The sequence below is a fragment of the Chroicocephalus ridibundus genome, unplaced genomic scaffold (genome assembly GCF_963924245.1).
Source record: "Chroicocephalus ridibundus unplaced genomic scaffold, bChrRid1.1 SCAFFOLD_529, whole genome shotgun sequence".
Classification (NCBI taxonomy): Eukaryota; Metazoa; Chordata; class Aves; order Charadriiformes; family Laridae; genus Chroicocephalus; species Chroicocephalus ridibundus.
In genome coordinates this window covers 23,459-36,663 of record NW_026961644.1, presented here as the reverse complement: position 1 = coordinate 36,663, position 13,205 = coordinate 23,459, and the positions used below count along the sequence as shown (strand labels likewise).

Here is a 13,205-nt window from a genome sequence, read left to right as displayed (position 1 = left end):
GTCCCATGACACCTGCACACGCGTGTCCCCGTCACGCCTGCACACGTGCGTGTCCCATGACACCTGCACACACGTGTCCCCGCCACACCTACACACACGCGCGTGTCCCATGACACCTGCACACACGTGTGTCCCCTGTCACACCTACACACACGCGCGTGTCCCATGACACCTGCACATGTGCGTGTCCCCCGCCACGCCTGCACACGTGTGCGCTCCATGACACCTGCAGACGCGTGCCCCATCACGCCCGCACACGTGCGCACCCCATGACACCTGCGCACGCGTGTGCCCTGTCCCGCTTGCACTTGCACGTGCCCCGTCACGCCTGCACATGCGTGTACCCTGTCAGGCTCGCACACACGCGTGCCCCTAGCGTGCCTGTACACACGTGTGCCCCACACTGGGCACGCTTGCACACGCGTGTGCCCCCCACACCTCCGCACGCTTGCACGTGTATGCTCACCCGAAGCTGCTCGTGCTTGCACACGCGTGTGCCCCCACACCTGCACACGCATGCACGTGTCTGCCACGCACACCTGCGCACGCGTGTCCCCCCACCCCCGGACATGCTTGCACACACACGTGCCCCACACACCTGCACACGCCTGCGCCCCCAGGGCCCCCCCCCAGGCCGGTGCACACGCGCGTGATCACACCGACCGCCCCCCCCATTCCCCAACCCCCCCAAACCCCCCCCCCCCCGGCCCAGGTCTGCGCTGCCACGGCCCCCCCCAACCCCACCCCCCCCAAAACCGCCCCCCCCGAAAACGCACACCCCGCCCCAAAAACACCCATCGCCCCCCCCCCCCGAAAACACCCCCCCCCGCAGCGTTCCCCCCCCCACCCCACCGCACCACCGGCCCCTCGGCGGAGCAGAGCCCCGTCCCCCCCCGCAATGACACCCCCCCTTGGCGGCGCCCCCGCCGTCCCCCAGCCCCCCCCGCGCTGGCAGTGCCCCCCCCGTCCCCGCGTCCCCCCCCCCCTCGTACCGGCCCATGGTCCCGGCGCTGCGGCGGTGCCCGAGGCGCGGCGCGCTGCGGGCCGGGGGGGGCGGGGCCGGGCGGGGGGGCGGAGCCTCAGGACACGCCCCCACCCCCCCCCCGCGGGAGGACACGGCCCCCACCCCGTGTGACAGGGACCCCCCGTGTCCCCGGCCACCCCCGGCGGGCGTCACGTGTCCCCCAGGTGTCCCCTGTCGTCCCCCCCCCGGTGCCACTGTGCGACCCTGCTGTCGCCGTAGGGCACGAGGGACGGGTGGGACGCGGGGACACAGGGACGGGGACACAGGGGACACAGGGACAGGGGAGCGGGGGGGGGGGCCCGTGTCCCCCGTGGGGGGGGCTCATCGTGTGACTCTCCATGTCCCCACCGGACACGAGGGACGGGGGGACGTGACCCAGAGGCACAAGGGACAGGGGGACACGGGGGACACGCCACCGTGTCACCCCAGGGCACCACCGCACGACCCTGCACGTCCCACGTCCCCCCCGAGGGTCGTCGTGTGACACGGGGGACACGAGTCACCGTCACACGATGCCGCGTCCCCCACGGGACCCATCGCGTGACCCTGCGTGTGCCCACTGGACACGGGGGACGGGGACGCACGGGGACGCAGGGGAGACAAGGGACAGGGGATGTGGGGGACGCGGAGGGAGGCCACGAGGGACAGGGGACACACGCCACCGTCACACGACGCCGTGTCCCCCACGGGACTCATCGCGTGACCCTGCGCGTGCCCACTGGACACGGCGGCCGTGAGGGACAGGGGGGACGTGCCGTGACACTGCATCGCCCCAGGGGGTCACCACGGGACACTGCGTGTCCCCACAGGACACGAGGGACGGGGGGGGGCACGGGGACACAGGGGACGGGGGCCATAAGTGATGCAGGACGAGAAGGACAGGGGCGACGCGGGACATAAGGGAGGGACACGAAGGGGGGGGGGTGTGGGGACAAGGGACACGAGGGACCCCCCCCGGCCCAGAGCGCACCCAGACGCCCCTTTCCCCCCCGCCCGGAGCCACCGATTCCCAATTTACCTCATTCCGACCCCAAACCGGGGGGCGGGGGGGGACCCGGGGGCACCGCACTGAGCCGGGCTGGGCGCGGGAGGCTCCCGGCGCTCCCGGTCCCCCGGGGGGAGGCTGCCCCCCGCCATCACCGCCAGCCTGTCAACGGAGGGTCCCCCCCGCCGCCGCCGCCGCCGGCTCGTCCGCCCCGGCCCCGGCCCCGGCCGCGCTCGGCAGCTCCTCCCGGCGGGGACGGGACGGGGCGGGGCGGGGCCGGGACCCCTCAGGGGCCGGGAGGGACCGCGGGACCCCCCGGCGCCGCCGCCGCCGCCCGCGGCGGGACAACATGGCGCCGCCTTCTCGCCTCAGCTGCCCTCGTGCGCCCGGGGGGGAGGCGCCGAGGTGGGGGTCGTCCAATCGGAGCGCCCCCCTCGCCCCTCTCCGCCAATCGCAGCGGGCGCGCGCCGCTCCCGCCCTTTGCCAGCCAATCGCCCGCCGCGCGCGGCCGCCACCTGCTCCGGCCGGCCCCGCCGCGCGCCGCTCCCGCCCTTTTCGGCCAATCAGCGGGGGCGCGCGCCGCCCGCCCCGCCCCCCCGCCCCGCCCCTCCCCGCGGGGCGGGGCCAGCCCGCGGTGACGTCTCCCGGCGCGGCGCGCTGATTCGTCTCCTCCGCGCCCCCTCTTCTGATTGGCCATTAGGCGCCGCGGCCCCGCCCTCCCGCTCCCGCCCGGCCCGCCCGGTGACGTGTTGCGAGGCGGAGGACGCGATTGGACGGCGCGCTACCGCCTCCCCCCGCCCACGCACCGCGACGCGCCTCTCCTGATTGGCCGGGGGCGCCCGCGGGAACGCGGGGCGGGGCGGGGCCTGCGCGCGGCGCGGAGTGACGCCCCCTCCCGCCAATGGCGGCGCGGCGCGGCGCCGGGGGCGGCTCCCCATTGGCTGCCGGGCGGGGCGGGGGCGGGGCCCAGCGCCCGGCTTCGCGCCCCGGCGGGAGAGGGGTGACGGGAAGGCGGCGGACCGATGAATGAGACCCCCACGGCGGGGCGACGGGACGCGCGGGGGGGTGTCTGTGACCCCCCCATGGGCTCACGGGGGGGGACCCCCGGGGGAGGGGTGCGGGGACGTGGGGGACCCCCGTGCGGGGGCGCGGGGACCCCCGTGGGCGTCTGTGGAGGGGGGCGGGCGGTGGGTGTCCCACGGGGGGGTGCGCCGGGGGCCGCCGGAGGGGGGTGCCGGGGGGGGGGGGGGGGGCGCAGCGAGAAGCTGAGCGGGTCCCGGGAGGCCTTTATTGGTGGGGGGCGGGGGGACGGGGGGTGCCGGGGGGGGCGTCTCTAGGCGGGGGCGACGGAGGAGCTGGAGACGGAGGAGACCTCGGTGCGGGAGGTGGAGACCTCGGAGCCGTCGTCCACCTTCTTCCCGAAGAGCTGGAGGATGCAGTTGCGGAACTGCGGGGCGGGGGGGGGGGACACGGGGACGGCCGTCACCCTCGGGAGCGCTCCCGGCGCCCCCTCCGGCCCCGCGGCCCCCCCCCGGCCCGGCCCCCCCGGCCGTCACCTGGCGGTTCATGAAGACGTAGATGATGGGGTTGTAGATGGTGGCGCTCTTGGCGAAGTAGGCGGGCAGGGCGGCCGCCAGCGGGTGGAAGGCGTAGCCGGGGTTGGCGGCGGCGAAGCAGGCGAAGATGGTGTAGGGCCCCCAGCAGAAGCAGTAGGCCACGATCATCACCACCACCATGCGCGACACCTCCTTCTCCGCCTTCTGCGTCGACTCCGACTCCTTCTGCTGCGCCGCCACCTGCCGGGACAGCGCGGCTCAGCCGGGCGCCAGGGGGGGGACATGGGCCCCATGGGGGGCTACAGGGGGAGATGGGGGGAGAGGGGCTCCATGGGGGGCTACAGGGGGAGATGGGGGGGTCTGGGGGGTCTATGGGCCCCATGGGGGGGCTATGGGGGGAGATGGGGGTCTCGGGGGGTCTATGGGCTCCATCAGGGGGTCTATGGGGGGAGATGGGCCCCATGGGGGGCTACAGGGGGAGATGGGGGGGGGTCTATGGGGGTCTATGGGCCCCATGGGGGGGCTATGGGGGGGCTACGGGGGTCTATGGGCTCCATCAAGGGGTCTATGGGGGGAGATGGGCCCCATGGGGGGGCTACAGGGGGAGATGGGGGGGTCTCAGGGGGTCTATGGGCCCCATGGGGGGGCTGTGGGGGGAGATGGGCCCCATGGGGGGGCTACAGGGAGAGATGGGGGGAGAGGGGCTCCGTGGGGTGCTATGGGGAGCTGTGGGGTGCTCTGTGGGGAGCTGTGGGGCACTATGGGGAGCTGCAGGGCGCTGTCTGGGGAGCTGTGGGGCACTATGGGGGGCTGCGGGGCACTATGGGGAGCCGTGGGGTGCTCTGTGGGGCGCCGTGGGGAGCTGTGGGGCATTATGTGGAGCCATGGAGCGCTCTGTGGGGAGCTGTGGGGCACTATGGGGAGCCGTGGGGCACTATGGGGAGCCGCGGGGCGCTCTGTGGGGAGCCACGGGGAGCTGCAGGGAGCTGTGGGGAGCTGTGGGGCGCTATGCAGAGCCGCGGGGCGCTGTGTGGGGAGCCGTGGGGCACTATGCAGAGCCACGGGGCGCTCTGTGGGGAGCCGTGGGGTGCTGTGGGGCGTTATGTGGAGCCATGGGGCGCTGTGTGGGGAGCGGTGGGGCGCTATGCAGAGCCGCGGGGCGCTGTGTGGGGGGCCGTGGGGCACTATGGGGGCCGTGGGGCGCTATGCAGAGCCACGGGGTGCTCTGTGGGGAGCTGTGGGGTGCTCTGTGGGGAGCCACAGGGAGCCGCAGGGAGCTGTGGGGAGCTGCGGGGTGCTCTGTGGGGCGCTGTGTGGGGCGCCGTGGGGCGCGGCGTGGGGCGGGGCGCCGGCGGGGTCTCACCGCCCGGATGGCCAGCCAGACTTGGAGGTAGCAGAGGACGATGATGGCGAGCGGGAAGAAGCAGCAGGTGACCATCAGCACCACCATGTAGGACTGCACGCCCGGGTCCGAGCTGCCGCTGAACACGTCGGGGCCGCAGGACGTCTTCAGCCCGTGGGGCCAGTACCTGGGGGGCGGCCAGGCGTGGGGCGAGGCTCGGGGGGCGGTTGGGGGGGGGTGTGGGGGTGCCGCCCCCCCGCCCCACACCTGCTCCAGCCGAAGATGGGGGGCGCGGTCCAGGCGCAGGACCAGACCCAGGAGAAGAGGATCCCGGCCACCGCCAGCTTCCCGTCGAACTTGATGTTGCCGAAGGGTTTGCAGACGACGAACCAGCGCTCCCAGGAGATGATGGCGAGCGACCACAGCGCCGTGATGCCTGGGGGGCACGGGGCCGTCAGGGGGCTGCCCCACGGCGTACAGACCCATAGCGGGCTGACCCATGGAGTACGGACCCATAGTGGGCTGACCCATGGAGTGCAGCCCCACGAAGTGCAGCCCCATAGCCAGCGACCACAGCGCCGTGATGCCTGGGGGCAATGGGGCCGTCAGGGGGCTGCCCCACGGCGCACGGACCCATAGCGGGCTGACCCACGGCGTACGGACCCATAGCGGGCTGACCCATGGAGCACGGACCCATAGCGGGCTGACCCATGGAGTACAGACCCATAGCCAGCGACCACAGCGCCGTGATGCCTGGGGGGCACGGGGCCGTCAGGGGGCTGCCCCACGGCGTACAGACCCATAGCGGGCCGACCCATGGAGTACGGACCCATAGCGGGCCGACCCATGGAGTGCAGACCCATAGCGGGCCGACCCATGGAGTGCAGCCCCACGAAGTGCAGCCCCATAGCCAGCAACCACAGCGCCGTGATGCCTGGGGGCAACGGGGCCGTCAGGGGGCTGCCCCACGGCGCACGGACCCATAGCGGGCTGCCCCACGGCGCACGGACCCATAGCGGGCTGACCCATGGAGTACAGACCCATAGCGGGCTGACCCATGGAGTGCAGCCCCATAGCCAGCGACCACAGCACCATGATGCCTGGGGGCCACGGGGCCGTCAGGGGGCTGCCCCACAGCGTACGGACCCATAGCGGGCTGACCCATGGAGTACAGACCCATAGCGGGCTGACCCATGGAGCACGGACCCATAGCGGGCCGACCCACGGAGTGCAGCCCCATAGCCAGCGACCACAGCGCCGTGATGCCTGGGGGGCACGGGGCTGTCAGGGGGCTGCCCCACGGCGCACGGACCCATAGCGGGCTGACCCACGGCGTACGGACCCATAGCGGGCTGCCCCATGGAGTACAGACCCATAGCCAGCGACCACAGCACCGTGATGCCTGGGGGCGACGGGGCCGTCAGGGGGCTGCCCCACGGCGCACGGACCCATAGCGGGCTGACCCATGGAGCACGGACCCATAGCGGGCTGACCCATGGCGTGCAGCCCCACGGCTCCCGTGTGTCCTCCAGCCCAGCGCTCGGCTTCCCCCCCACAGCCCTGCCCCACAGCTCTGCCCCACATCTCTGCACTGTGGCTCAACCCCTGGCTCCCAGCCCTGCCCCACACCTCCCAGCACCCCTGTCCCTGCCCCACGGCTCCCAGCGCCCCATGGATGCACCCCCCATCCCCGCCCCACATCTCCCTGCGCTCCTGTCCCTGTCCCCCATCCCCGCCCCACATCTTTCATCTCCCCCTATCCCTGCCCCACACCTCCCAGCCCTACTCTCCATCCCTGCCCCACACCTTCCACCCCCCCCATTGCTGCCCCACGCCTTTCCCCACCATCCCCACCCCACACCTCCCAGCACCCCCGGCCCCACTCCCCATGCCTGCCCCACACCTTCCACCCCCCCATTGCTGCCCCACGCCTTTCCCCGCCATCCCTGCCCCACACCTCCCAGCACCCCCGGCCCCACGCCCCATCCCCTCCCCACACCTCCCAGCACCCCCATTGCTGCCCCACATCTTTCCTCGCCATCTCTACCCCATGCCTTTCCCCCCCATCCCCGCCCCACACCTTCCACCCCCCCCATCCCTGCCCCACACCTTCCACCCCCCCCATCGCTGCCCCACGCCTTTCCCCGCCATCTCTACCCCATGCCTTTCCCCGCCATCCCTGCCCCACACCTCCCAGCACCCCTGGCCCCACTCCCCATCCCTGCCCCACACCTTCCACCCCCCCATTGCTGCCCCACGCCTTTCCCCGCCATCCCCGCCCCACACCTCCCAGCACCCCCATTGCTGCCCCACGCCTTTCCCTGCCGTCTCTACCCCACACCTTTCCCCCCCATCCCCGCCCCACACCTTCCACCCCCCCATCCCCGCCCCACGCCTCCCCCTGCCTGCCCCCCGCCCCACCGCAGGCGGAGACGGTGTAGCCCTCGATGACGCAGAGCGGGTGGCCCAGGATGAAGTAGCCCGAGATCTGGTTGACGACGCTGATGGTGCTGGCGATGACGGTCTCGCCCAGGTCGGCCACCGCCAGGTTCACCAGGATCCAGTTGAGCGGGTGCCGCAGCTTCTTGAACTTCCAGGTGGCCACCAGGACCAGCCCGTTGGTGAAGACGGAGGCCAGCACCACGAAGATCATCCACAGGGACGTCAGGTTGTAGACCCACCGCGGGGCGATGTGGTAGTTGGGGCCCTCGAAGGGACCTGTGGGGCGGGAGGGTGAGAGACGCCGCCGCCCCACACGCCGCCCCACACACCGCCCCACACGCCGCCCCCCGGCTGACCGCGGGTGTTGTTGCTGTTGGTGTAGGTGAAGACGCTGTCGCGCGTGGTGTCCTCGTCCTCGTGCCGCCGCCGCGCCGCCATCACCGCCGTCTCCCAGGCGCCCGCCATGGCCGCCCCACGGCAGAGGCAGCGAGAGCGGGGCCCCCGCGCGCCCCACGCCTTTATACCCGCACCCCCCCCCCCCCCCCGGATTAACGCCCCCCCCGGCCCTGATCCCTTAATTGGGGATCCGGGGGCCCCCCCCGGCCCGGCCCGGCCTCACCCCCCGCGGGGCCGAGCAGCCGGGGTGAGGGATAATCCCCGACCCACGGCCGGGCCCACCGCGACCCACTTACAGACCCACGGCGACCCATGGACGGACCCACGGCGACCCACGGCCGGGCCCACCGTGACCCACTTACAGACCCATGGACGGACCCACGGCGACCCATGGACGGACCCACAGCGACCCACGGCCGGGCCCACCGTGACCCACTTACAGACCCATGGACGGACCCACGGCGACCCACAGCTGGGCCCACCGTGACCCACTTACAGACCCACGGCGACCCATGGATGGACCCACAGTGACCCACGGCCGGGCCCACCGCGACCCACTTACAGACCCACAGCCAGGCCCACCGCAACCCACTTACAGACCCATGGCTGGACCCACGGCGACCCACGGCCGGGCCCACCACAACCCACTTACAGACCCACGGTGACCCATGGACGGACCCACGGCGACCCATGGCCGGGCCCACCGCGACCCACTTACAGACCCACGGCGACCCATGGACGGACCCACGGCGACCCACGGCTGGGCCCACCGCGACCCACTTACAGACCCACGGTGACCCATGGACGGACCCACAGCGACCCACGGCCGGGCCCACCGCGACCCACTTACAGACCCATGGCTGGACCCACAGCGACCCATGGCCGGGCCCACCGCGACCCACTTACAGACCCACGGCGACCCATGGATGGACCCACGGCGACCCACAGCCAGGCCCACCACAACCCACTTACAGACCCATGGCTGGACCCACGGCAACCCACGGCCGGGCCCACCGCGACCCACTTACAGACCCACGGCGACCCATGGACGGACCCACGGCGACCCACGGCTGGGCCCACCGCGACCCACTTACAGACCCACGGCCAGGCCCACCACGACCCACTTACAGACCCACGGCGACCCATGGACAGACCCACAGCAACCCACGGCCGGGCCCACCGCGACCCACTTACAGACCCACGGTGACCCATGGACGGACCCACAGCGACCCACGGCCAGGCCCACCACAACCCACTTACAGACCCACGGTGACCCATGGACGGACCCACAGTGACCCACGGCCGGGCCCACCATGACCCACTTACAGACCCACGGCCGGGCCCACCGCGACCCACTTACAGACCCATGGCTGGACCCACGGCGACCCATGGCCAGGCCCACCGCGACCCACTTACAGACCTATGGACGGACCCATGGCGACCCACGGCTGGGCCCACCACGACCCACTTACAGACCCACGGTGACCCATGGACGGACCCACGGCGACCCACGGCCAGGCCCACCACGACCCACTTACAGACCCATGGCTGGACCCACAGCGACCCACAGCCGGGCCCACCGCAACCCACTTACAGACCCACGGCGACCCATGGATGGACCCACAGCGACCCACGGCCGGGCCCACCGCGACCCACTTACAGACCCACAGCCAGGCCCACCGCAACCCACTTACAGACCCATGGCTGGACCCACGGCGACCCACAGCCAGGCCCACCGTGACCCACTTACAGACCCACGGCGACCCATGGATGGACCCACAGCGACCCACGGCCGGGCCCACCACGACCCACTTACAGACCCACAGCCAGGCCCACCGCAACCCACTTACAGACCCATGGCTGGACCCACGGCGACCCACGGCCGGGCCCACCACAACCCACTTACAGACCCACGGCCGGACCCACCGCGACCCACTTACAGACCCACAGTGACCCATGGACGGACCCACGGCGACCCATGGCCGGGCCCACCGCGACCCACTTACAGACCCACGGTGACCCATGGACGGACCCACAGTGACCCACGGCCGGGCCCACCATGACCCACTTACAGACCCACGGCCGGACCCACCGTGACCCACTTACAGACCCACAGCGACCCATGGATGGACCCACAGCAACCCACAGCCGGGCCCACCGTGACCCACTTACAGACCCACAGCGACCCATGGATGGACCCATGGCCGGGCCCACCATGACCCACTTACAGACCCATGGCTGGACCCACAGCGACCCACGGCCAGGCCCACCGCGACCCACTTACAGACCCACAGCGACCCATGGATGGACCCACGGCAACCCACGGCCGGGCCCACCATGACCCACTTACAGACCCACAGCCAGACCCATGGACTGACCCACAGAGTGACCCACAGACAGACCCATGGACGGACCCATGGTGACCCACAGGCGGACCCATGGACTGACCCACAGAGTGACCCACTTACAGACCCATGGCCGGACCCACAGAGTGACCCACAGACAGACCCATGGATGGACCCATGGTGACCCACAGGCGGACCCATGAACTGGCCCATTGCCTGACCCACGGCCTGACCCATGGACTGACCCACAGACAGACCCATGGACTGACCCATGGCCTGACCCATGGCCTGACCCACAGACAGACCCATGAACTGGCCCATGGCCTGACCCACGGCCTGACCCATGGCCTGACCCATGGCCTGACCCACGGCCTGACCCATGGACTGACCCACAGACAGACCCATGTCTGGACCCACAGTGACCCACGGAAGGACCCCCAGAGCGGCTCACGGACTGACCCACGGACAGACCCACAGACAGACCCACAGACTGACCCACAGACGGACCCATGGACTGACCCACAGACGGACCCACAGACTGACCCACGGACTGACCCATGGACTGACCTACTTACGGACCCACAGAGTGACCCACTTACAGACCCACGGCCTGACCCACTTATGGACCCATGGACAGACCCATGGATGGACCCATGGATGGACCCACGGCGGGGACAGCAGGGCCCCCCGACCCACAGCCAGACCCACAGATGTGGGGCCGCATGATGGGGCTGTCTCTGTCCATCGCTGGCCCTCGGGGTGTGGGGTGGCTCCGCAGCCTCGCCCCACACTGGCCTGACCCACAGCATGGGGGGCAGGGGCCTCCCTGCCCCACGGCGGGGCGCTGGGACCTCTCCTGCCCCATGGCGGGGTGCTGGGACCTCTCCTGCCCCATGGCGGGGTGTTGACCCCCCTCTCGCCCCATAGCAAGACACTGAGGCCCCTCCCATAGAGGAGCACTAGGCCCCTTCTCGCCCCACGGCGGGGTGACAGACCCCCTCCTGCCCCATAGCGGGGTACTGGACCCCCTCCTGCCCCACGGCAGGGTGCTGGGGCCCTTCCCACCCCATAGCGGGGCACCGGCCCCCGCTTCTGCCCCATAGCGGGGTACCACCCCCCCCCCGCCCCACGGCGGTTACATCACCGGGGGGGCCGCGGCGTGGGGCCAAGTGGGGCACGGGGGGAAGGGACCCCCCCCGACCCCCCCCCCCAGCACCCCTAAAAATAGCCCTAATTGCCTTAATTAGCAATTAGGCCCCGGGCGGGGGCGGGGGGGGGGGATTAGGGAGGGGGGGCCCGAGGCCGGGGGTCCCTGTGGGGCTGGGGGGGTCCCCGGGGGCCGTCGCCCCACGGCTGCCCCCCGGCCCCGGCCCTAATCCCCCCTAATCCCGGGATTGTCGGGTCGCCCCGGGGGAGCCCGATTACGGGGGGGGCTGGAAAATTTAATCCCCCCCCCCCCGGCGGGGAAAAAGGGGGCGCGGAGGCCGTGGGGAGAGCGGGGCGCCGGCCGTGGGGCGCCGGACCCACACTATGGGGGTGGGGGGTGGGGGGCTGCCCCATGGCGGGGATGTGGGGCGGGAGTTGGGGGGGGCGGCGTCAGGGGGGGGTGTCGGTGCCCCCCAGCACGCACACACGGCCCCGTCTCTCGCCCCACAGCGGCCGGGGGGGGCAGACGGAGCCCGTGGAGGTGGGTGAGTGATGTGGGGCTGAGGGTGTGGGGCGATGGGGGGCAATGGGGGGCTGGGGGTGTGGGACGATGGGGGGCAATGGGGGGCGATGTGGGGCTGGGGGGTGCTGTGGGGCAGGGGGGACATCACGAGAGCCATAGGGTGCCTGTGGGGTGATGTGGGGCCGGGGGGTTGCTGTGGGGCTGGGGAGGTTTGGGGGGGATGTGGGGTGCTGTGGGGCAGGGGGGACGTCACGAGTGCCATAGGGTGCCTGTGGGGTGATGTGGGGCCGGGGGGTTGCTGTGGGGGGATGTGGGGTGCTGTGGGGGTGCTGTGGGGCTGGGGCCACGTCACGGGCGCCATAGGGTGTCTGTGGGGTGCTGTGGGGCAGGGGGGACGTCACGAGTGCCATAGGGTGGCCGTGGGGTGCTGTGGGGCTGTAGGGGTGTGGGGTGCTGTGGGGCAGCAGGAGGGTGATGTGGGATACAGTGGGGAGCTGTGGGGCACAATGGGGTGCTGTGGGGCACCACTGGCCACCGCGTGGGGCTGCCGTGGGACCAGGCGGGGTGCTGTGGGGCTGCCGTGGGGTGCTGTGGGGCTGCCATGGGGCGCCGTGAGGTGCTGTGGGGTGCTATGGGGCTGCTATGGGGCAGCGTGGGGTCACCACGGATCCCTGTGGGGTGCTGTGGGTCTGCCGCGGGACACCGTGGGCCTCTGCGGGCCTGCTGTGGGGTGCTATGGGGCTGCCATGGGGTGCTGCACGGTGCTATGGGGTGTTGTGGGGCGCTATGGGGCCACCATGGGGTGCTATGGGGCACTGTGGAGTGCTATGGGGCGCTGTGGGGCTGCCGTGGGGCATCGGGGGCTGCCGTCGGGGCACAGCACGCTGCGGCAAGACGCTGTGAACCGCCGTGGGGCGGCCGTGGGTCACCGTGGGGCGGCTGTGGGGCGCCGTGGGTCACCGTGGGGCGCTGTGGGGCGCCGTGGGGCGGCTGTGGGGCGCCGTGGGTCGCCGTGGGGCCGTGCGACAGGAATTCCGCTAGTTCTGAACTGTTTTGGCTGGCAAAAAGCTCACTACTGGCAGAACTCGGCCGCGCGGCCCCCAGCCCGACGGGATGTGTGGGGCTGGGGGGGACGTGTGGGGCTGGGGAGCTGGGGGGGGGGACGGGGGGGGCGCTCCATGGGGTGTCCCGTGGGGCTCTGTGGGGCTCCATGGGGCTCTTGTGGCACCCTATGGGGCTCCAGAGGGTCCATGGGGTATGCCATGGGGTGCCCCCTGGGGCTCTATGGGGCTCCGTGGGGCTCTCTGTGGGTCCATGGGGCATCCCGTGGGACTCTGAGGGGCTCCACAGGGCAATGTGTGGGTCTGTGGGGCTCCATGGGGTGCCCCACAGGGCTTGGACGGGGGTCTGTGGGGCAATGTGTGGGTCTGGGGGCTTCTGGGGGGT

At 72.0% G+C, this 13,205-nt stretch overlaps 1 protein-coding gene across 1 annotated transcript; it reads right to left on the bottom strand.

The window, feature by feature from the left end:
- Positions 1–3,293: 3,293 nt before the first annotated feature.
- LOC134509520 (red-sensitive opsin) lies at positions 3,294–7,814 on the bottom strand. The gene is made up of 6 exons (XM_063322062.1): positions 7,706–7,814; positions 7,329–7,625; positions 5,175–5,343; positions 4,929–5,094; positions 3,566–3,805; positions 3,294–3,456 (listed from the first exon to the last, which is right to left on the bottom strand). The coding sequence occupies exons 1-6, from the start codon at positions 7,812–7,814 to the stop codon at positions 3,343–3,345; spliced, it is 1,095 nt and encodes a 364-aa protein (XP_063178132.1). The 3' UTR covers positions 3,294–3,342.
- Between the last annotated feature and the right edge of the window lie 5,391 nt (positions 7,815–13,205).